The sequence below is a fragment of the Perca flavescens genome, chromosome 1 (genome assembly GCF_004354835.1).
Source record: "Perca flavescens isolate YP-PL-M2 chromosome 1, PFLA_1.0, whole genome shotgun sequence".
Lineage (NCBI taxonomy): Eukaryota > Metazoa > Chordata > Actinopteri > Perciformes > Percidae > Perca > Perca flavescens.
This window is the reverse complement of record NC_041331.1, coordinates 16206449-16229203: the sequence shown is the minus strand read 5'-3', so window position 1 is coordinate 16229203 and position 22755 is coordinate 16206449. Positions and strand designations below refer to the sequence as shown.

At 43.3% G+C, this 22755-nt stretch overlaps 1 protein-coding gene across 2 annotated transcripts; it reads left to right on the top strand.

Moving 5' to 3' along the window:
• The first annotated feature begins 565 nt into the window (after positions 1-565).
• On the top strand, positions 566-22090 carry sema6d (semaphorin 6D). Of its 2 annotated transcripts, XM_028564852.1 has the most exons (20): positions 566-705; positions 7271-7448; positions 8416-8527; positions 9706-9766; positions 9978-10040; positions 10173-10274; positions 10504-10594; positions 10825-10944; positions 11262-11350; positions 12598-12815; positions 12924-13055; positions 13687-13842; positions 14319-14492; positions 14819-14959; positions 15187-15264; positions 15385-15443; positions 16030-16086; positions 16600-16782; positions 17829-18070; positions 18199-22090. In XM_028564852.1, the coding sequence occupies exons 2-20, from the start codon at positions 7319-7321 to the stop codon at positions 19324-19326; spliced, it is 3336 nt and encodes a 1111-aa protein (XP_028420653.1). In that variant the 5' UTR covers positions 566-705; positions 7271-7318; the 3' UTR covers positions 19327-22090. The 2 variants fall into 2 exon arrangements, with proteins under 2 accessions (XP_028420653.1, XP_028420724.1); XM_028564923.1 differs by lacking the exons at positions 16030-16086; positions 16600-16782.
• The last annotated feature ends 665 nt before the right edge of the window (positions 22091-22755 follow it).

Genomic DNA, 22755 nt, shown 5'->3' with positions numbered 1-22755 from the left:
AAAAGAGGACAAGGATCATTTAATATTCCTATAAAAGATGTATTGTGTTTATATGTATTTCTAAATTAAGAATATTATAGCAAAACGGTTTGCTAGAATATATAATGTATGAGTTTGTAGAGTTACTTGACAAATGTAAACTTTTACTCTATACGGTTTTTATTTCTCCACTTTTAATAGAATAGGCTAATCAGTTGCATGAAGCTAAAGTATAAAGGAGATTTGTGCTTCTCCCTCTTAAATCCAAACATTTCTAAAGCTGTGTTTTACTAAGCAGCCACAACTCAGCTGAAATGATTTTTACTAGGCTCTCTTGCTGACTTGGAGTTGGGGGATGGGGTTTAACAGAGAGGGGGGGCAATACGGGGTCACACAGGAGGAGAATTGGGAAGGAGGGGGTCTTTTTCTTTCTCTCCGGGCTCTAGGAAAGAAAGGAAGGAAGCCAGAGCAAGACAGAGAAGCCCAAACCAACTGAGGAGAGATGGATGGTGGGGGGAGGGACTGGAGCAAGAGCGCTGCTTATTGGTAGGCTGCGGCTCTCTCTCTCTGGATGGATTGACTTAACACGGGTCGAATTACACCATTTGCCGTGCATTAGTTTGTTTTTCCCTCAGCCAGGAGAAGTTGATTCACTACGACGCGCACAATCATTTTTGTTGGATTACAGCAACACAAAAAGGATACAAAATAAGCATTTCAGATGAGGTGAGTTCCCTGCCGCTACGTGGATATAACACTTTGTTGCGCCGCATTACGCAGTGAAAGTCAAGGGGGGAAAACTAGAGAGGATAAGTCTTTGCTGGAATACAAAATATTTCTTCTGACCACGTCGCTATGCTACTCTGCAAAACTAATTTCTGTTTCTGTTGTTGCAGGACAGAAATAGTGCAGGTCCGGACTATTTTTAAATTGTGCTCCAATCCAATTTACCATGTATTCATTCGTCCGCGGCACGTTTATCTGTCCTGCTCTACGTGTCTTTCCAGCGCTCATAAAGCGGTGTAACAAGAGGGCAAACCAAATCTAAAGTCACCTATGTTATTTCTGAGACAGTTTACTCTCCTATTGAAGCAGTCAGAAATATTTATTAGGCTATAATAAGTTCTACAGTCGCATCGTTAAAGCGTGTGTCAAACTGGTGAATCTAACGCTAAGTGAGCATTGGCTATTGAGATAAACAAGCACAGAAAATAGTTTGGTGTAAATCTAGTTGGTTTTTTGTTTTTTTTATTATTCTGGTGGCTGTGTGTGATATCGTGCTCCCCGTCGGTAAACGCGCCCTTTATCATCTTTAATCAGCATTAAATCAGTGATTGTAGGCTATGAAGTCAGAACGCGGCGTATATAGTGGATTGCCCGTCGTTAATGTTTATGTCTTTTCCCTCTGGTTTCCAAAGTTAATAGTAGTGGAAGGGGGCTGGTGTATCGGTGTATGAGGGAGGGGGCTGTGTGGTCGTGGCAGAGCTTTGGAGATCAGTCAGCAGAGCTCAGGGGCCCGGGGACGGACACAGAGCAGGCAGTCCAAATGCTCATATGTGGCGAGCGGAGCTGAAATCTGTGCGAAAACTGGATAAAAGAGAAAAGTGGGGTCCGGACGGATCTTAAAATAACAGGAATATTACACGCTGGGTGTTTTCTCTTAAATGGATTACCAAAGGAATATGACATTCAGTCGGATTGACCCATTCATGAGTGAATTCGGACACACAAGGTAGGTGTCCTCGGCGGTTTTTAAACTGTTGGTAGCCTATAGTGTATTTTATTTATAGGATACACTCTGTGGTGTATTATTAAGATGGAGCTTGGATTTAATAAAGGACACATGACTGCTGGCTCCCGTGCTATCCGGAGAGCTACTTTGTGAACGGAATCTATTCAAGGGAATCGAGTAAGATTTCAAAGTAAAACAATATATACACATTTTTAAAGCAGAGATGTACACATAGATTATGATTTGCCGAGATTAAAATCAGAGCCACGTCAGTGTTGGTCTTAAACAGATGTATTTTTGCTCCAATTTCAGTCACAATAGCTAATCTTCTTCTGAGTTATGTTAAAAAGGTCCAACGCATGAATACATTAAAGTTGTTCTGATATTTAGTCTTCATAAAATAAACTTGGAATAAAGGGGACCAGCACATGATTGTACGCACCATGCTGTCAAACACACCTAGTAAACCGTAAAAGGCGAGTAGGACGGGCAGTTTGTCTTGAAGGTTGTTGACTGCTCACTCACCTTTTAATCTATGTAATGTATTCCCAGTTTCCTTGTGGTATTATAATATTGGATAATACATTAGGGAAGCGCTCGTAACCTTCTTGGAGGCAGAGCAGCACGAGAGCCCAGCCCTGCGCATGCATTAAGTGCCGTGGAGGCAGTTCAACGCAGCCCCATCACAGTTGTCACTCCACCGCTGTCCCCCCGCGTCTTTGTTGTCTTTTGTATGAGTCTTACATGTGGGCCAAAGGGATCTGAAAAGATTTTCCACGGTTAAAACTTGAATGCCTTTACGCCCCGGTCCGCACAATGCCTGCATTAGAGCCCGGGCTGCTGCATGGATTGTGTGCGCAAAAGAGAAGCAGAAGATCCTCACGCAAAACTTGAAAAAATGACCAGCGAAGGAAGGAAGATGAACAGAATAATAATAATAATAATAATAAAGAGAGAGAGAGAGAGAGAGAGAGAGAGAGAGAGAGAATTAGAAGGTTTCATTTTTTCATAAGGAGACATGTAGGTTACAGTTGTTTTAGGAATTGTTCTTTCATGTCTCATTATTTAAGAACATTTGGCCAAATTAAGTGAATAAGCAAAAAGGAGATGGACCAAATATACAATCAAAGGGCATACTCTGAAGTTGTCCTTATAGACTAATCTGGTGTGCTAAATCAATTCTAAAAATAAATAAATAAAAAGGCAACAAAAAAGTGAACACTGGATTTAATTTTAGTTTGTCTGTGGTCAAAATTGATTGGTGCTATTCTCTCAAACCCTTTTACAGAAATAAAAACAAGAGCAAATTGGTTTAAAACCTACACCAGATGTGGACATTTCCCTGAACCTCTGGAGCGTCAGAGCTCTGTCACAGAGAGAGGAGAAGTGTAGCTACTGAAACTACAACATGGTGTTGCCAGGAGCACCACACTCCGGCCAGGTCAAACATCAGAGCCAGCTGTGGGTTAGTGGACAGCACAGCTGGCTGGTGTCTCACCTCGGCTCACTGGCCACGGGGTCAAAACTCAGTGACCAGAACGATCACCGTTAACCTCCACTTTAGCCGGCTGTAACCCCGGAACAACCGCCATTGAACCATACAGTGATCAGTGTTAACTCTTTACACCATATGCCTCATGGTTGCCCCAAACTGTTGCTTGGAAACCAGTTGTTCAATGCTAAATTGGTTGAGCGATACAAGTTTGACCCAGTGTGCAGCATTTGGAGTCAATGTGTTTATATAGTTTGCTTTGTTCCCTCAGAACCCCCTTTTATTAGCCCCAGAACAGCTCTCCTGAATGCAGGTCCACTGGTTGGGGGTGGGGCTCTATTGTGTTGACTTGCCCAAAGCCCCCTTTGTTTCCTGGTCACACCTGCAGCTCAGCCCCTTTTGTGCTCCACTATAGCAGAACTACTGCTGAGAACAGCCTTTCTCCTGTTTCACTCCTCCTATCACCAAGGTAGAGAATAAAGGGAGGGAAGCACAGTTTAGGGTGGCACAGCCCTCTCTTCTGCCAAATCTCTGAAGCAACAAGTCCAACCAAGCCCCTCAGAAGTGATCCTTAGGTAAATAGCACGCGATTAGGTGTAGTGGTTGTTACTGAAGTGGTGAAAAGGAGTAATAATTATTTTCTGGGCCTGTGTGGTGGCTGCTATAATCATCTGGCTGACTCACGTTCCTGTGTGGCTGCATTTTGATTACTTTCTAAGAGCCGTTGAGAGTTGAGACAACCGTGTTACAGGACATATCCAGTTTTGGACAGTCATTTAGACATATATTCACCATATACAACAAGTGTGAAGAGTGAAATGTCTGAAACTAAACTCCTGGGCTATCTGATTTCCTGTGCTGTTAGGTTTACAGATCAGTATGGTGCAAGATGACAAGCCAAGCAGCCTGAAGCAGCAGCAGCCATTGTCCTTCTGGGATTACATCCACCCATCATACTCGCACGCAATTTACCAAACCTCACGCACCCCTGTTGTTTGTCTTCCTTTTATTAGCCCCAATTCCTCCCAACAGGACTTCCATGCAAACATAAATCCATTCAGTGTTGCAGTGGGGGAGAGGTTATGGCTGACATATGCCAGTGAAAGCACAGCTAAGAGGAGAATATGTGTTAATCTGTCATTTTAAGCTTGGAACACTAAATCTTCAGCTGTAACTACCAGAATTGGACTACAGAACCTTACACCCACCATCAGTAGAAATAGCAATCCACCAGACCCCCCCTCCCCCTCTCGGGGTTAAACACCATGGGCCTGGGCCAACAACATCAGCGGGGAAAGTGCGTGGTTGTAGAACATTGAAAAGCCTGTAATAACAGAGGTAGAGTGAGGCAAGGCTGAGTGGCACCCAGTTGCGTGACAAGCCCAGCATCTCTAGGCTTGTTGAGGCCTATATGTACACACACACACACACACACACACACACACACACACACACACACACACGAACCAGAGAGCGCAAAGGAATAGAAAACATGCTGGGCTCACTAGAGATTGAGAAGTAATTTTAGATCGTTGACCTCTGGATGTCTTCGGTTTCTGTTTTACATTAAAGTTTCTGAGGAAAGCCTTCGCCTCCGCAGTGTGGCTAATACCACGCAAGGAATCATGGGAGATCGGAGCTGCCTCTTGTTGGAGTGCTTTTCTTCTGAATTGTTTAGTGAGGGAGAATGGCGGGGAAAAAAGTGTTGCATGCTTACGAAGAGGGGATATAGAGCAGGACTCTAAATTCTGACTTTACCAAGGAAATTATTTACCTGTGAACACAGCCACGTTTGGACTGGAAGCGCAGCCTGCAATCTGTATGATAGCACTACAGAATTGAAATGTGGAGCATGGTTTATTTACCTTTTCAATATGCACACAGTCTTCTCTATTGTGGTGCGTTTGGTATCTATTCCTGTCCCTGGCTTCTCCTAGAAACTCAGCAATTTATTGCTTGGGCCTCAATACAGCACATTTCTCGTCGTGAGAGTGTCTGAACCAGGTACTATGCTTTTAAGGAACACCGCTGTCTCTCATTTTAGTGATTATCAGAGCTTTAAGTACTTTTATCACGTTTTTAGCATGTCTGTCTATTGTCTGTGTCCATGTGTCACGATGGATGCCTCGTCTTACTGCAGACCAATTCTACCTACGGGTACACATCAATTAACCTAACCTATCTTTGCAGAGCGGTGTCATCATGTCACATCTACATTAAGTTGCTGACGATGTTCTTCTGTATAGATCTGGGGATCGTTTGTGTCCAGACTAGATTCATTTGTATCTAGATTAGAGTATATGGACTGCTCCAGCATCATTGATGTTGTAGTTTTTGGAAGATATTGGCCCTCATTAAATATTTTTATTTTGTCAAAATATCAAACTTGTAATTTAACTATTAAGTGGACTAATTGAGATGAAGCGTTACATTACCCTTGCATTACCATTGCTCTTGCAAAGGCCTCAGTATCCCACAGAGTGCTGAATAGCCATGATTACACACAGTTTAGGACTAAAACACGTTGGCATTACTCTGCTTCCATCTCCACCGCTTCCATTATTTTTAGTGACACATCATCGTACAGGAACTGCTCATGCCAAAATTGGATTATTAAGTCCCCGGAAAACACACTGTGCACTTTTGCACTTATCAACATAGGCTTCAAGGCAGTGCAGCCAAATTGTGTATTATATACTCCACATACACTGACAAAAGGCTGACATGCTGATGTGTATTGTCGCTGTCAGGTAAACACCTCATGACGCATAATGTTTCTACTTGACAACCATGTACATTACAGTTCATTTAGTGTTTTAAACTAAGTGTTTGGGAAAAAAATGGTATTATTATTTTAACAGCCCTTTACAAGATGAAAGTGGGCAGATTGTGAGTTTCAAAGTTTTCACATGGCTACAATTATAAGGTAAAGTCCATAGATTGCCTTTTCTGGCCGCTGATCTGCGATGCTTCCTGTGTGGATCAATCAAAGCACTAATGGCTTGGCAGGCAGGGCCCGCAGACAGCACTGGAGCAGGTGTGCTTTGGGGCTAATTGAAAAATGAGTCAATACTGTGTGTGTGTCTGTATATGTTTGTGTACGTGCACATGCATCAATCGTTGCATTACACCATTTGAAAGAGTGTGTGTGTGTGTGTGTGTGTCCAAGTGTGCTCCCAGCTAATCCATCCCTCTGCCTGTGTGACGTCTCCCGGTAAATTGTTTATATCCGTTCAGGCTTTGCCTGCATGAATAATTTGTTTGCCTTATAAATATTTGAATGTACACCGATCATTAATATGCACACAGTCTGTCTCTAAAGCACTCCTTAGCGCACTAACATACACACTAAACTCCTGCCACTCCCACAATGAATTATCACCAATGTAGTTGCTGGTGTATAATGTCTACAATCAGATGCAGTACAAACAAAAATGTATACTATACAAAAATGTACATGACTTGATCCTCCTAGAACAAAGATGATGATTCACTGCACTGCAATAAAGCCCCCCCACCCTACGGAAAGGCTGGAGCAAGAACAGCCAACAGAGCGCTAATAGAAGTCAGCTAAGGTCAGAGCAGAGGCTACACCAGTGATGCTGATGAAGTTGCAATGTGCTGATTAGTGTTGAGCCTCGCCCGGGACAAACCAATCAGAGCACAGATGTACAGAGACAGCAGGCCCGCTACATTTCTAACAGAGTGGACTTCCGCTGCATCCAACACACACCGAGACACCCCACCGGTCACTTGGCTGACCTTCCCTTAGACAGCAGATGCAGGGAGAGGTATAGGGGAAACGCCAAGCACTGCCACTGAGAGCTCAGTCATCAATATGCCTGAGAGGGCATTCTGTGTGCCTTATGTTTCTATTTCACTAATGTAGTGGGTATCAACGAGAAAAGGAAAACTTCACAGTGGAAATTTTCCTTTTCATTATTCTGAGGTAACCAAATGGTTAGGATTTGGCTCATAAGACTACAGTATGCAGCGAAAGGTTAAATATAACATGTAATGTATGACACGTCAAGCAACAAAAGCATGCATTTTGTGTGTGTTTCCAGGTAACATCTCCACTAGAGTGAAACAGGAAGTGTCGTCTGTGAGCAGCCATGGGCCAGAGAGCTGCGCTTCTGCTCAGTGAGCTGCTGCTGCTGCTGCTGCTGCTGACAGCCTCACGCACTCTCCTCGCAGTCAGCTTCCCCGAGGACACCGTGGCCCTCGATGTCGTTGATGCACACTGTGAGTACACGCACGCAAATGAGTTCAGCGGAGGCGTGGGTAGAGATTAGAATTGCTGCAACATTACTGGAAGAGTCAACAACTATCCTTAATATACACTTTACTCACTCCAGTCACACGTGGAATAAAAGACAAATACCGGCAGCCTCCTTCTTCTAGTCGCGTCAGCAGTTCAGACACTAGCACACCAGCATGCCATATTCATAGTAATGCAATCAATCTGCTGTATGGTCAGTTGGAGCATTAAGTGGATTTCATTTGCATCTCTGTGATGTACTGGAAGAACAGAGAGATGTGCTGACATAGGCAGCCATTACTAACGCAGAGCTATTCAACATGGGGTCTGGGACCCTTAGAGGGTCCTCAGAGTTACTGTAGGGGGGCCACCAAGTCATGGTTTTATCATTTTGTTTTCAAAATTTAAAATATATCTTAAAATATACATAAACATAAGTCCAACCTTTTAATAGCCAAGACAAATTGGCCTACTTTTTTTTATTCACACAATATTGATGGCTGTAACTAAGGTAGCCATCCACAGATACAGTTACAGTGGACTTCAAGGATCCACTGTGCGACATGTATGTTTAACATTAAAACATAATGTATAAATATATATCAATAAGTCAATTATTATTAGCTTAGTATTGTGTGCACCATAAAAAACAGGTATGTATAAAGGCTTTAGGCCACCCTACACATTATTGTAGGCTCAGTTTAATATGCAACTCGATTTTATACTATACTATTATGGGGGGGGTCCGTGCTCCATCTCTCTTTCAGCCAAGGGGTCCTTGCCATTACCTTAATTGCAGGAGGATTTGTGTAAAGCACACACAGCATATTTATTTCTAATCAGTACAGTTAAATATAGCAAGATGTGAGTGTGGTTTATCCGTGCAAAAGTGTCTGCTTCTACCACAAGTTTCCCATTAACAGTATGTGTGCGTGTGTGATTTCTGCACAGTTTCAAGGAGGTACCCTGTGTTCAGAGGCAGGCCCTCTGGCAACGAGTCACAGCATCGCCTTGACTTTCAGCTGATGACCAAGATACAGGACACTCTGTTCATCGCTGGCAGGTAAACTCAACACACATACACACTATCTGTATCACTCTCTCTTTCACACATCCCCCACACCAATAAACTCAGTCACTCCTTGGCAGGTAAACAGTGGCGTATGGGGGGAAGAAGCTCTTAGTGTTATTGGATCTGTGGCTTCTAGGCCTGCATTTGATGTATATTGCCAGTATTGATCCAGGAAAGGCGTCTATCATGCCGGCCTGACGCTCTGTCAGGGATTTCTTGGCATCTTTACATGTCTTTTTGGTATTTATGGGCACTGGGATTAATCTGACCGCCAGCACTAATATTGTAGCAGGAAATCAACTCGACATCTACAGTATAAAACTCCTACCTCTGGAGTCCCTGTAATCACCGCCACACGTATCACTGTTGTCAGGTAGATCCTCCTTTTGCCAGTTTGGGTTATTCACATTTTTACTAAAAGTGAAGCGAAATGTTGTTCTCTAGGGGTTGATAAAATTTGATCCCCGCTGCTTTTATTACATTTTTATAGCCAACATATAATCAAAACAATAAGTGGTTGTCATGTAAAATGGTATAGCAGAGAGGATATTCAGGTTTTCATAGGGCAGTTGCATCAACTGGCAGTTGCATAAAAAAACTGAATTCACTATGCCTCAACCCTGCCACACCCTGTTTTCTGTTCACATAATACAGACATTTAAATTAACTATATTTTAGTGTCATTATTTTCAGGTTTTTCAGGTTTTGACATTAGACTAGCCAGGTAAAAAAAAAAAAAAAAAAAGGAGAGATTGGTTTAAACCCATGTCCCTCAGATTTTCTATATTATTGCGAATTAAAAATGTTGTGCGTTTCCCGCCGCTAGAAGAGGCTGAAACCATAGGTCACAGTAAATGAGATCCTCTAAAGACAAGTGCAATTCCGGAAAAAGACATTTGGGGAAAACAATGCAAATGAGCTGCTGATTATTCACCAGAGTTCATCTAAGAATTAAAATATACTGCATAGTAAATTTTCTGCAAATTGTATTTTTGAAATTGAGACCTGAATTCATTTTTAATGAGAATTTTACGCATTTATAAAAAAAAAAAACAATATTAATAATAAACACCCAAGTTTAATTTTTAATACAGAAAAATTGAAAAGGAGTTGTATTCCTGGTTGTGCAGCGTTACTGAGCTATGTGTTTTGTGGCTGTCTCTCCACAGAGATCAGGTGTACCTGGTCAGTCTGAGAGAATCCTACAGGAATGAGATCATTCCTTACCGGGTAAGATTCTCGCCACAAGCTGCTCTCTCAATCCACAAACACTAAAAGGGCTCCATAGAAAATACAGAGCAATTCATCACACACTGGACAGGTTGTAAAATGAGAGAGTGGAAAAGGGAGGACTGTGCGTGCGTGTGTATGAGCGAGTGTGTGCGAGCGTATGTCTTAGTGTGCCGTGCGTGGGTCTAACGCTCCGTGTTGGTTTTCACAGAAGCTGACATGGCGATCGGGCCAAGCTGACAGAGACATGTGTGCCGTCAAGGGAAAACACAGAGTAAAAAAAAAAAAAAAAAAAGCCATTCACCTTTTGTTTTACATTCCACCATGCGGACAGAGGCTTAAGCATGTGAGCAGATAAGCTGCCTGCCTCTAAAACCGCGGTCCCGTGTTTTTTGTCTGTGTTCAGGACGAGTGCCACAACTTTATCAAAGTGCTGGTTCCCAGAAATGATGACCTGGTGTTCATCTGCGGTACCAACGGCTTCAACCCCATGTGCAGATACTACAGGGTGAGTAACCAGTGCCAGGGCCTTGCACGCTCAGATGTGCACAGATGCTGTTGTGTAAATGCTCTTGAAAGTAAATTGGGTAACACACCCTTCATTTTAATTCCTAGTTAAATAAACTAGACTTGTTTGAATGATTCATGTGCGTGCTAGTGTTTCTAGTGTGTTCGTTTGCACTGTGTCCCTTGATGAAATGTTTTTAACATGTGGGTGATTGGTGTGTTCCCTTCAGCTGGATAACCTCGAGTTTGATGGGGAGGAGATCAATGGACTGGCACGGTGCCCATTCGACTCCAAGCAAACCAACGTTGCCCTTTTCGCTGGTAAGAGTCAAACACACACTTCACCCACACACATAGTTAGTCCTGCTGAAGAAGAACTAATGGATTCCTACTTATGCTCTCATCACCTCAGTGTCTTTGACACAGTAAAACTGTGCCGGCAGCGATAACAAGTCAGCCAATCAAGCCTTTAAAAAAGACAAAGAAACAAAGCATTGAAGAGCAATGTATTCTAATATTTGGTGACTGTACTCCTTGTTTTGTTTTTTTAGAGGGGAAGCTGTATTCAGCAACTGTAGCTGACTTCCAGGCCAGTGATTCTGTCATCTATCGCAGTATGGGTGATGGATCAGCCCTAAGGACCATCAAATATGACTCCAAATGGCTGAAAGGTAAGTGATTGCCTCTTCATCACTCTGTCTTTATTTATCTTTCCCTTTGCTTTCCTCGAGATACACGTGCTACCTGCCAGCTAGCTAAATGCCCATGGTGCACGTATGTGCGTGGCTGTCAGAGCTGTTGTTGGAGTGATAGAGAGATCTCCTGCCTTGCCAAGCTCCATGGGTATATGGCCTGTTCTCTCCCAGGCAATCTAGGTCACCCCCAGTCATATACCGCCTTGTACAAATCCCTAAAATATTCAACATGCACAGTGGTGGTGACAGTGCAGAAATACACTTCAACTCTCTGCTTCTGTCTCTCCCTTTAGAACCTCATTTCCTGCACGCAGCAGAGTATGGGAATTACGTGTACTTTTTCTACCGAGAGATTGCAGTGGAGCACAGCAATCTGGGCAAGGTAAGACAGCGAACCTGCCGTTTATAAAAGTATTACATATTCCAGACAGATACAGTATGCAGGCCTTTATCCAAAAAAATGCTTACACCTCCCTCAGTGCATGTGTTTTTGCCAACAAATGGCCACAGCGGTAATAGGGCCCATTCAGGTGATGACAGTACATTGCATAGAATACACAACGAATTTCAACAGCCAGCATTCGCTGGGAATGTTCTACTAATGTAAAACCATTACACCGTGAGAGGCTTTGTCTCACGGAGATGTGCGCTCTGGGTACGTCACACGTAGAGGGCATTAGGACAGGGGTCTTCAACGCTTTTTAGGCCAAGGACCCCTTAACTGAAAGAGAGAAGGAGCATGGACCCCCTACTACATATACTGTATAAAATGAAGTTGCATATTAAATTGGGCCTACAATAACGTGTAGGGCAGCCTAAAACCTTTATACCTACATTTTTTGCCTAGAATACTAAGCTATTAAAGTAGCCTAATAATTGTTGGCATGATTTTATAAATCATGTTTTTATGTTAAAACATAAATGTGGCACAGTGAATCCTTAGGATGAACTGTATCTGGGGATGGATATCTTAGGGACTACCTTACCTATAGGCCAGTAAGCCTATCATCAGTGGGGATTTATATTTGCTAATAAAATGTTAGATTCATGTTAAGACTTTTTAAATTTTTGAAAAAACGTCAAAACTTTACAATAATTTGGAGGCCCCCCTACTACCCCCTCTTGAAGATCCCTGCATTAGGATGTTCTGTGTTTGGAGGCCAACTTCCGATTTGACCATGCCTCGTCCTTAACGGGTCTGGCCGAGCCGCGGGAAGCCAGCATCCTCCATCAGCCACCAGCCAATAAATATTTCAACCCTACTAATGCTTGGGTGACACCTGGCCTCTGATGGAGGTTTGCACTGGTAAATAATTAAAACTGTCAAAGCCAACTGCTTCACACACTCCATTTATACTCTAAGCCTTGGTAAAGAGTGCAATCAAACACACATTCACATGGTGCCGCATTGGGCCAGTCAAGGTCGTCAGATGTCTTCAGTCAGGGTGAACAATCTCTACACACAAAGTTAAAGATGAGAGCGTGTGTTTGTTAAGTCGTCTGTACCGAATTGCTACAGGGTAGAAGAGATGCATTATTCAACATGTTAAAGTGTTTTTAGTGACGTTCACTCAGCTGCCTTCCTCTTCCACCCGACATTGTCCTCTCTTAAACCCCTTCTCCTCGCAGGTTGTATATTCCCGTGTGGCCCGGATCTGTAAGAATGATGTCGGTGGGTCACAGCGGGTGCTGGAGAAGCACTGGACATCTTTTGTAAAGGCAAGGCTGAATTGTTCAGTGCCAGGGGAGTCCTTCTTCTACTTCGATGTGCTTCAGTCCATCACTGACATCATCGACATCAACGGAGTTCCCTCGGTGGTGGGTGTGTTCACCACACAGATGAACAGGTGAGCAGTGGATGCGGTTAGTTGTTAAAGTAACCAATGCCGAGGACAGAAATAAGAAATTTCGGAGTCATATATGGATTACACATTGAGGTTTTTCTTTCTCTACAGTATCCCAGGGTCAGCAGTGTGCGCCTTCTCCATGGCTGACATAGAGAAAGTATTCTGGGGTCGGTTCAAAGAGCAGAAGACTCCTGACTCGGTGTGGACTCCATTTCCAGAGGAGAAGCTGCCCAAACCTCGGTAAGGATTAAACTTTATTTTTCCCTATAAACTTTCCAAATTCTAAACCTTCCAAACCATACAGAAAATGTAAAAAAAAAAAAAAATAAAAGAAAAAGAATTTCATATTTTAAACATGGCTATTCATGAGCAGGTGGTGCTTGACTCAGCAGCTGTTTACCACCGGACAGTTTTTCCAATTTTCTTAACCCTTCTTTCTAGAGGTTAAACCCAATGAAATCAAATCTTTTTCACTAGTAAACAGACCAAGTTATTAGCTTTGACCCACACACATTCACCATCTGCTGATGATTAAATAATTAATTAGGCATAATTAGATGCGTTGCATATTTAACCGGTTTACAATCAGCACGTATATTTGTAGCCCTGCCCTGTGTCCAAAACACAAAGTCCACAAAGCACCTCATTACCCCGGTAAATCATTAATGGAGGATAACCATGCATATGTATATTTTATGTTTCCAGCTGAGGCCTTTATGTGATCCTAATAAGCACCTGCTCCACTCCCCCCCACTCCGTCGTTGCACTTTTCATCCATTTCGACACACGCTATTATTACTCCCTGGTGTGTGATCGTATAGACTGACCTTTGACCTTTTGCCCTGTGTTCCGTGTGCGCCCTCCATCCTAGACCCGGGTGCTGTGCAGGTCATGGTCCAGCTGCGTCCTTAAAGAGCTCCATCGAGTTCCCGGACGATACCCTGCAGTTCATCAAGTCCCACCCCCTCATGGACACAGCTGTGCCTTCTATTGGGGATGAGCCTTGGTTCACCAAGACTCGCGTCAGGTAAACGCAGAAGCACATTATGGGATGGCAATACCGCAGTTTCTGATACCTTTTAAAATAAATTTGAAACAAACACATTATTATGGTCAATCAAATAGGATACATTTCTCTCATTGCATCACTACATAATGCTGTCACAAACAGGTCTCTGAGAACTTTGCCCAATTACTGTAAAATTAAACAAAGCCGTATTAGAAATGATCAAAGAATAAATAAAAAAAGACTAAAGAATCTGACCAAACTTTCAATACTAGTTCAAACTTGTTTTACTGTGTAGTTCAACAGCCGAAGTTATTCATGTATTCAAAATGGCTTCTCCTATTTTGTATGGGATAACCACTACTGTGACTAACACATGCTTCTCTGGTGTGTGTGTGTGTGTGTGTGTGTGTGTGTGTGTGTGTGTGTGTGTGTGTGTGTGTGTGTGTGTGTGTGTGTGTGTGTGTGTGTGTGTGTGTGTGTGTGTGTGTGTGTAGGTACAGACTGACAGCGCTGGCTGTTGACAATGAAGCAGGACCTCACAAGAACTACACCGTGGTGTTCATCGGGGCCGAGTCAGGGGTTGTCCTCAAGGTTTTGGCCAAGACCTCCTCTGTGTCTCTGAACGACAGCCTGCTTCTGGAGGAGATAGAGGTCTTCAACAGGGCCAAGTAGGGATACACGCACTTTTCACCCTCTCTCTTCTCGTTTTCTCTTCCCCTTCTGTCTGAGGAGTCAGCAACTTTTACAGTGACGCATCCTGGCACAGATGGCAGTGTCTGTCTGCTTTCTGTGCATGCACAGTATGTTTTTAGTGCTGATTTGTGGATGCGGAACACGCTCCCTGTGGTGTGTTGGAGGTTAAAATCCTGTTCGACTGTTGGAGAAAGCTTTATGTGACTTGCCCACCTAACAAGTGATTAAATCTACAGAGACTGAAACAGTAGACAGACTTATCTGATAAACCTCTGATCAGGTTTCTCTCTTCCCTTCCCAGGTGCCTGTCTAACCACGAGGATGACAAGCGTGTCCTCTCGCTGCACGTGGACAAAGAGGCACACAGCTTGTATGTTGCCTTTTCAAGCTGTGTCATCCGTATTCCCCTGAGTCGCTGTGAACGGCATTCTTCCTGCCACAAGTAAGTGACACGCAAATGCACACGTAGGGGGTTCAAATGTGCTTTGTACGGTCGGTCATAGGTTTGTGACTTAATTGTTTTGTGTTTCAGAAAATGCCATAAAGGGAATGATAACAGCTTTATCTTATGCCTTTTGGTTAATGTTCACTCAGTCACAAATTATTATAGTGCACTTCCCAGAATGATTAAACCCGGTGTTCTGAGTGTGTGTGTTTGTTTGGCTCCAGGTCTTGCATTGCATCAAGGGATCCCTACTGTGGCTGGAAGCCTCATGGGGCATGTGAGAGGATACAGCCTGGTGTTTTGTGAGTTCAAGCCTCAGCTGTGATATAAAAGAGCAAATATTATAGATGAGAAAATGAGATGGCAAGAGTTTTTGCAACTCTTTGATAAATCTCTCTTTCTCTTCTTTGCTCTCTTTTCAGGACTGGATATGAGCAGGACATTGAATTTGGAAACACTGCCCACCTGGGAGACTGCCAGGGTACGGATCTCATCTCCATACCATGCCATCCATCCTGAGACACACATACACTGAGATACACATACGCTGACACACACATGCACACATGTACGCAAAGACAAACTCATTTCCACACACACCATAAGCCTGCACACTCACACCAGTAACCACTCCAGTAACTTGCCCCTACATAAGTCTATGTGCAATATTAACACACACATCTGCATACAGTACATGGCCACCTGTAACTTATGCCACCTGTGAGGCAGAAACATGGACATGTACAATTAAGGAGTCATGTTTAGCCGGTGTAAATGGTAGAGGTCTTAAGATATCAGATAGCCAGATAATATGCCTTTGCTTTTTTGAGTTTACTGTAAAATGCCTGTCCCTTCATTTGTACCAACTAAACATGACCCCCGCTGAACCTCGGTATTGATCAGAACCAGAGGGCCCACAGTGACTCCAGTGAGAAAAGGACACTGCTAGCGGGTGCTTTATATCTTTATTTAAACCAAATAAACTGCACTCTTAGTGTCTCTTAGGAATTTTAGTTTTTACTTCTGAATTCCTTTATACTGATTTCTTGTCCTTTTAATTCTTTTAGCGTTTTTGGGCACTACATCAGCGCCAGATTACAAATCATTTGGCGACCCTACCTCTGGTTAGTTTGATCTTTTACTCAAATGGTTTCTTTCCTTGAGTTCAGCATCTCCAACCCTGTCTTTCCACCACTGCCACCATCCATCTTTTCTTACCAAACACCTCCTGAATGCTTATGTCGCCTGCTTCATTGTCATCGTCACAAACAGATTCATAGGCAACATTGTGCTTTATCTTAACACAAATTCACTTCCTCCTTTTCACTCTTCCTGTTTTGATCCCTCTTCAGTCTTGCATGCCCACCCACCATCCCTTGGCACCCTTACTGTTGTGTACCAACTCCTCTTTGAACATCAGTATCCTCTCCTTTTTTCCCTTCCAAATTGTTTAAAACAAAAAAACAAACATGTACTTTCATTGGTTTATGAATGTGAACTGTGATGAGGTTTATTCACTATTTTGTCAGACACTAACCTTAAAGATTACCCATTGCCCATGCCTACTAACCGGGATGATAACCATATGCTTTACACTCATCTGCACAGTTTGTTAACAAATTTGTTTGTCACCACAGACATGGAGTTTTCATCAACGCCAGTCACTGTCCACCCCAGTGGGCCCATACAGCCCCCAGTACTCATACCCACTCAGAGCCCCAGCTCTGGGCCTGGTCCAGAGCTCTACGGCTCAGGCTTTGTGCTGCAGGATGACCCAGCCACCTCCCATTCTTTAGACTCTATCCCAGGGGGCCAAGAGGGTAAGGCCCGCAGAGAGGCAGCCAACATGCTGCAAGGAGCCTGATCCAATAGCTGCCAACAACTCTCACTAAGACACACACATGTGAATCCACACATAGGGTCACATATGCAAACATACATGTACACATTGGCAGCTATTTAGGGTTCCCATTAGATAACATGGCAGATGTTAATGTAGTCTCTCTTTTTAAAAATAGACATTTCCATACATAATTTAAGTTGCTATACAAATTATATTTTCATGTTACTATTGTTTTCTTTTTTTAAATTGTAATTTTCTTATATTTTTTTCTTCGTTTCTTTTAAATAATTTATTCCTTTTACCTTTTAACTTTACACTCACCGTTCTGATATCGTGTCTTTAAAATCTTTGGTTTGGATTTAGCTTCTGTCTCTGCCAGTTTAGATTTCTTAACTCTAGCTGTAGTAACAGTTTACCCTGGCTGGTAGATCATTGACTGGGCCTGCTCTGCCACATCACTATTGTGGCCGCACGGTGGATGACTAACTCTTTCAATGTCTGTGGTTACTAACAAACTACCAGTAGAACAGCTATCTCAACACCTGGAAGACGAGCACTGCTTCGCTTTCCTCTGAACAACTTCCTGCTGGTTGATCTCTTGTGCAAATTAATTTGGCTCTCCATTTCAAATAACACCTAACCCTTTGGTACCGGTTTAACGCATGACAAAAAGCCTCTAATGGAACATGGATCAAGGCACTTTAAGTCTTCCCTTCTTCACTAACATAGCACTGCTTCTTATAGATGGTGAAATGGATGTGGGTACCTAACAGCTTCTGCCAATTTTCACCATATTTCTTCTTCATCCAGGTTTAGATGAATAGGAATGTGTCAATATTTACAACATTTGGTTGTGGTTGACTGGCTACCTTGTATAGAGCAGAGTTGTAAAATCAGAAACTCATGCATGGTTGTGTTCTCACACAAACATGCACATTTCTGCTGTTGAATGTGGAGGGACGCTTCACTGAGCACTTTGCCTCTTTTCACCAGGGGGTTAACCGATGCTTCAATGTTTTGTAGGTGTGTGGGATATCCAAGCAGGTGAGACCAACCAGATGGTCCACATGAACATCCTCATCACCTGCGTGTTTGCTGCTTTTCTCATGGGTGCTCTCCTGGCTGGTCTGATTGTTTTCTGTTACCGAGACTCATTCCTCCGTAAGCCTAGGCGTGTCCACAAGGATGCAGAGTCTGCACCTTCTGGCTCCGACTCCACTGGAAGCTTTGTCAAGCTCAATGGCCTTTTTGACAGCCCTGTTAAGGTACAGCCATAAAAACAGCTCCAATGCTACATCTAGCATACCAAGTCTTAGGTGGAGATGAGTGATTCAACAGGATGTGAAACTGTCTTATCTTACTCCTTTGATTTTTTCCCCTTTCACATTCTTAGGAGTACCAGACCAACATTGATTCTCCCAAGCTGTACACCAATCTTCTGAGCAACAGCAAAGACCTGAATTCACCCAACGGAGACACCAAAACCATGATCCTGCGGGACGGCTGTCAGCCCCCTGAGCTGGCTGCCCTGCCTACACCCGAGTCCACCCCAGTGCTTCAGCAGAAAAGCCTGCAGCCCATCAAAAATCAGTGGGAGCGGGCTCACGGAAAGGCCAGTGGGCCTCGTAAGGAGTCCAACTCATCAGCCAAGAATCCTCAGTTCCTTCCTTCTTCTTCTGCTCCTCCTACCTCCAACTCCAACCACCCTCCCCTCGCCTTGGGTCACTCCCACATCCCTAGTGCGGTTGTCCTGCCCAATGCCACACATGACCAATCTAACCTTGACAATGGAGACGATACACTGCCACATTCATCTGAAAGAAAGCTGAAGAACCCAGATTCTAAGGGAAGTAGGAAAGACCAGAAAAGGTCTGTGGATGCCAGAAATACCCTAAATGACCTTTTAAAACACCTAAATGACTCAGTGGCCAACCCCAAGGCCATTCTTCAAGAGGGATCAGGGCCTCGCCCACGGCAACAGCTTACACTGGAGCCCATGGAGGAACTAACAGAATTACCCCCCAAGGTGCCCAGCCGTGAGGCTTCCCTGTATTCTCCCTCCTCATCCCTGCCAAGGCACAGCCCCACCAAGAGGGTTGATGTGCCCATGCCTACAACTCCCACAACACCAACGGGCAGCCTGAGCATGGGGGGCACTCTGGAGAGACAAAGAGGGGGGTATCAACTCCACCGGAGTGCCTCTCACAGGCAATCCTTATCCACCTCACCAAATGGGGTAACCATGGGGGTGTCTGTGTCTCGCCAACACAGTATGAACAGAGGGGGTTACATGCCCCCAAAGCCCCCCTCCAGACTTGACTCCCAAGGCGGAGTGGTGGGGGCAGGAATGCACTCAGCCCACCCATCCTCTATACCCCGACAGACCTATAGTGGGTATGGCTCACTCCCTCGCACAGGGCTTAAACGGACCCCATCGCTAAAACCAGATGTGCCCCCTAAACCCAATGGGTTTTCACCACAGACTCCACAGATGCGAGTGGTCAATAAGTACAGTTATTAAAAGAGCATGGACGCTTCTGAGTGAGCTCTTGGCCTTAACTGTAGAGCTTTGAGCCCTGAGGGCTTGGCGGGGGGCTACGGATGGGGTAGGTCCTAGTGTGTGTTTGTGTATCGACTTGAGGTGTGTTCACCCTTTAAATGATATTCACATTCATTCACACTAAAAAGGGAAATCACGCATGTGGCCAAAGATACTTCTAGGGGCTTTTTTGTCCCTACATCTCCATCTCCCTCGTCACGGTAGCCACATGATACGAACAATGGACAGTGGTGAATCTGCTGCTCCCCATTGTATATGGGCTTGGGTGTCGCCCGTTCCCATATTAGGTACGAGGTTTAAGACACCAGCTGGGACCGCTACAGCGTCTGTGCGTGTGGTGCCATGTTAAAAAACAGTGGAATACTTGAAGAATTGGTCTCATTTGTCACTGCCCTTGAGCACTGTTTTCCCACTAATGTGAACTGAACAAAGAGGAGAGGTAGGCCATGCCTTTGTTAGTAAGATGGCTTGGGGCAGTGGAGAGGAAACTCAAAAATCATAAGTGTGCGTGTTGCTTAAGATACATACGACCGCTAACAGCTGAATCAAGCAGCAGGCGAACAGAGAAATGAATGTGTGTGTGTGTTGGTTGTGATTGGAAAGCAGATTTGCATAAAGGCAGTACACATATTAGGCCTTCACACTTGTTTATCAAGAGTGGTGCCACATGCCAGAGGATGCACCTTAAGACCTGTCTAAGACCTAAGTCATCTTCTCTAATTTCAATAATAATATTTTCTCTTCGTTGGTCTTGTTTGAACCCATCCAAACCGAGCCAAAACATATTCATGTGCCACTCTGTAGTGTTTTTGGTAATCAGGTTAGGCTGAGGTGAAGTTGGTCATGTCTGGGGTATACTAGGACAGGGACTTTGTAACTCACTGGGACATTTTAATTTTCTTTTTTTTACATTTGCTGCTATTGGTTTTAGACATAGGCGTTTGTCTTTGATGCATTTACTCTATCAGACTGGGATAGCCCTTGATATGGGTGTGCATATCTGCTTGTGTGTGTGCGCGTTATATTGCAGACAGAGGCCAAGAAGTAAAGTTTTCAGCAACCAAACGCACTAAAACTAATACATGGAGAAAAGGATTGAAACCTCCCCTAACCTCCACTGCCCCTTTGTAGAAATGATACTGGTGGTTCAGGAGATTTCTTTCTTTATGTAGCAGTGGTATTAAGAAAAAAAACATACATTTCTCATCTCATTCTATAAAAGAATTTTGAACAAAATGATTTGCCTTTATAATGTTTTACCGTGTTATTTAAAAAATGTACCATATGAAACTAAAGCAACACCAATGGTATAGCCCATGTATATGAATCCAACATTTCAGGGCACTTCTATTCCATTAAACTCGTGTGTCCCCTAATAGAAGAACACTATAATTTTCCCTTTACATTAATCCTATTAAAAAGGTATATTAAACCGACCCTAGAACAATACATGGATGTAACTCCTCTGTCATCTGCCATGCTGGTTCTGCAGCCCGCGTTCCCTGTGCAGCTTCCCTGTGAGTGGCCAGTGTACAATCAACACAATAATTTACCAATGTGTCCAAATGAGTCATGCTGGGAATGACAAGATCTTGTATATACTTAAATACTATAAATAAGGAGTATACATATTTTTAGGCAAGTGAACCTGAATCTGTGCATTGTGTGCCTTATTCACAAAATGGACTACTACAGTATAATATTGGCAATGTCAATTGGTCCTCTGTATTGCTGTCTGTATTGTCATATGCTATATAAACAATTTTTATACAAGCAAGATTTGAAAATCAGCAGGATGTCTTGAAAAATTGCGATTTTAATGCAAACGGAAGTGATGTGGAAAAGAAATTGATAGACATTTCACTTGTGAATGATAGTCATACAAAAGGACAGTCAAAAAACATTGGGGTATGAATCAATTTTTCTCTTTTACTGCAGGTGTTGAAAAGATGGTGTTTATCCACCACATAGAGGTGCCATGCAGTGAATGTATTTTCTTGACAGTGGGATGTAGGGTGGTTAGACCTTGCACTGTGGAGCAGTCGGCTCAATGCAGAACATCCTGCCCACAGCCAATGTATTAACACAGTGTTCACATTAAAGCAGTCATGTAAAGATGTTGGCATGGGCAGTAGTCACAAAGAATCCGTTAATCCCCGGGATTGCAGTGACAGGAATTGTTTTATTGGCCAGTAGTGATGACTGACTTTCTCTTGGGTTCATTATTTGGGTGACACCTGCAATCCTATCCAAGTGGCAGTTGCCTGTTTTAGCCCAAAGCCACATTTTGTTTACAAGTGATGATTGTATGTAAAAACTTTCTGCCTGTCATCCAACCAGTTTTTGGGCTCTCTTTTCTACTCAACACATACACACTGACATCAGACAGACACTCAACATACACTGCTCAACTGCCTTGTACATTGCAATATGAACGGGGTATTTCTGTTGCAATCTAAATTGAAGCCTTTATATTTCAGTCTGAGCTCTGTTTATGTGCAGATAAAGCGGATTTTGTCATGTAATTTTGATTTAAAAATTGTGCAACATGGCGATGCCAGGCCAGCTGTATAATATGATCTCCAGAGTATTTCAGCGTGTAGATATGTTGTAAAGTTGTACTGTGAATGTGTAAATAATAATGATGGTCTTTGTTTCATGATATTTTTTGTTGATTTTTTTTAACACAGCATGTATAGTTGAAATAAAACATTATGGCACAGAAGGAGTGGTCTTGGGTTTTTTTTTTCCTTCAAGTCAAGGAATTTCATGAGTCGGCTCCTTATGTCACGTCATGGGTTTCTGATGTGAGCGTGACGGACAGCTGCAAAGAGTTAACAATCTGGGGCGCCTGGATAGCTAACCTGGTAGAGCGTGCACCCCCATGTACATTGGTCAACTCTGACCTGCAGCCCTTTGCTGCATGTCATTCTCTCTCCCCCCTTTCACATCTTCAGCTGTCCTATATAACACAGGCCTAAAATGCCCAAAAAAATAATCTTAAAAAAAAAAAAAAAAAAAAAAAAAAAAAGAGTTAACAATCAGATGCTTAGTGTCTTGTGAACTAGGAGCCATGAGACACATTCGGTACTTACAGCGTGACTTGGGTGGGTAATACTGTATGTGTCCTAGCTTAACTCTTGTGAGCTGACTATCAGAGACATGAAGAGTCTGCAGAATGATTAAAAGCTTCAGACTATTTTTAGAGCTGGGTTGTTTTGAAGTTTGGGGCCAGCGCAGTCAACTACACCAGATAGCATGTGGGAAGGTTTCCAAAGTAGTGTGTTTCTTTAGACACCAAACATCTGGACTTACTGCTCAAGGCATAAGATCTGAGTCACCAATGAGCTGTGGAAGAATGCACACACACTAGCACATGCATACATTTAG

What these genes read in the sequence shown, in the direction of transcription:
- sema6d (XM_028564852.1), top strand. Translation starts at nt 7,319, where the DNA reads ATGGGCCAGAGAGCTGCGCTTCTGCTCAGTGAGCTGCTGCTGCTGCTG. An exon ending in AGGATACAGCCTGGTGTTTT is followed by an intron (nt 15,265 to 15,384) that starts GTGAGTTCAAGC and finishes CTCTCTTTTCAG; the next exon opens with GACTGGATATGAGCAGGACA. An exon ending in ATTTGGCGACCCTACCTCTG is followed by an intron (nt 16,087 to 16,599) that starts GTTAGTTTGATC and finishes TTGTCACCACAG; the next exon opens with ACATGGAGTTTTCATCAACG.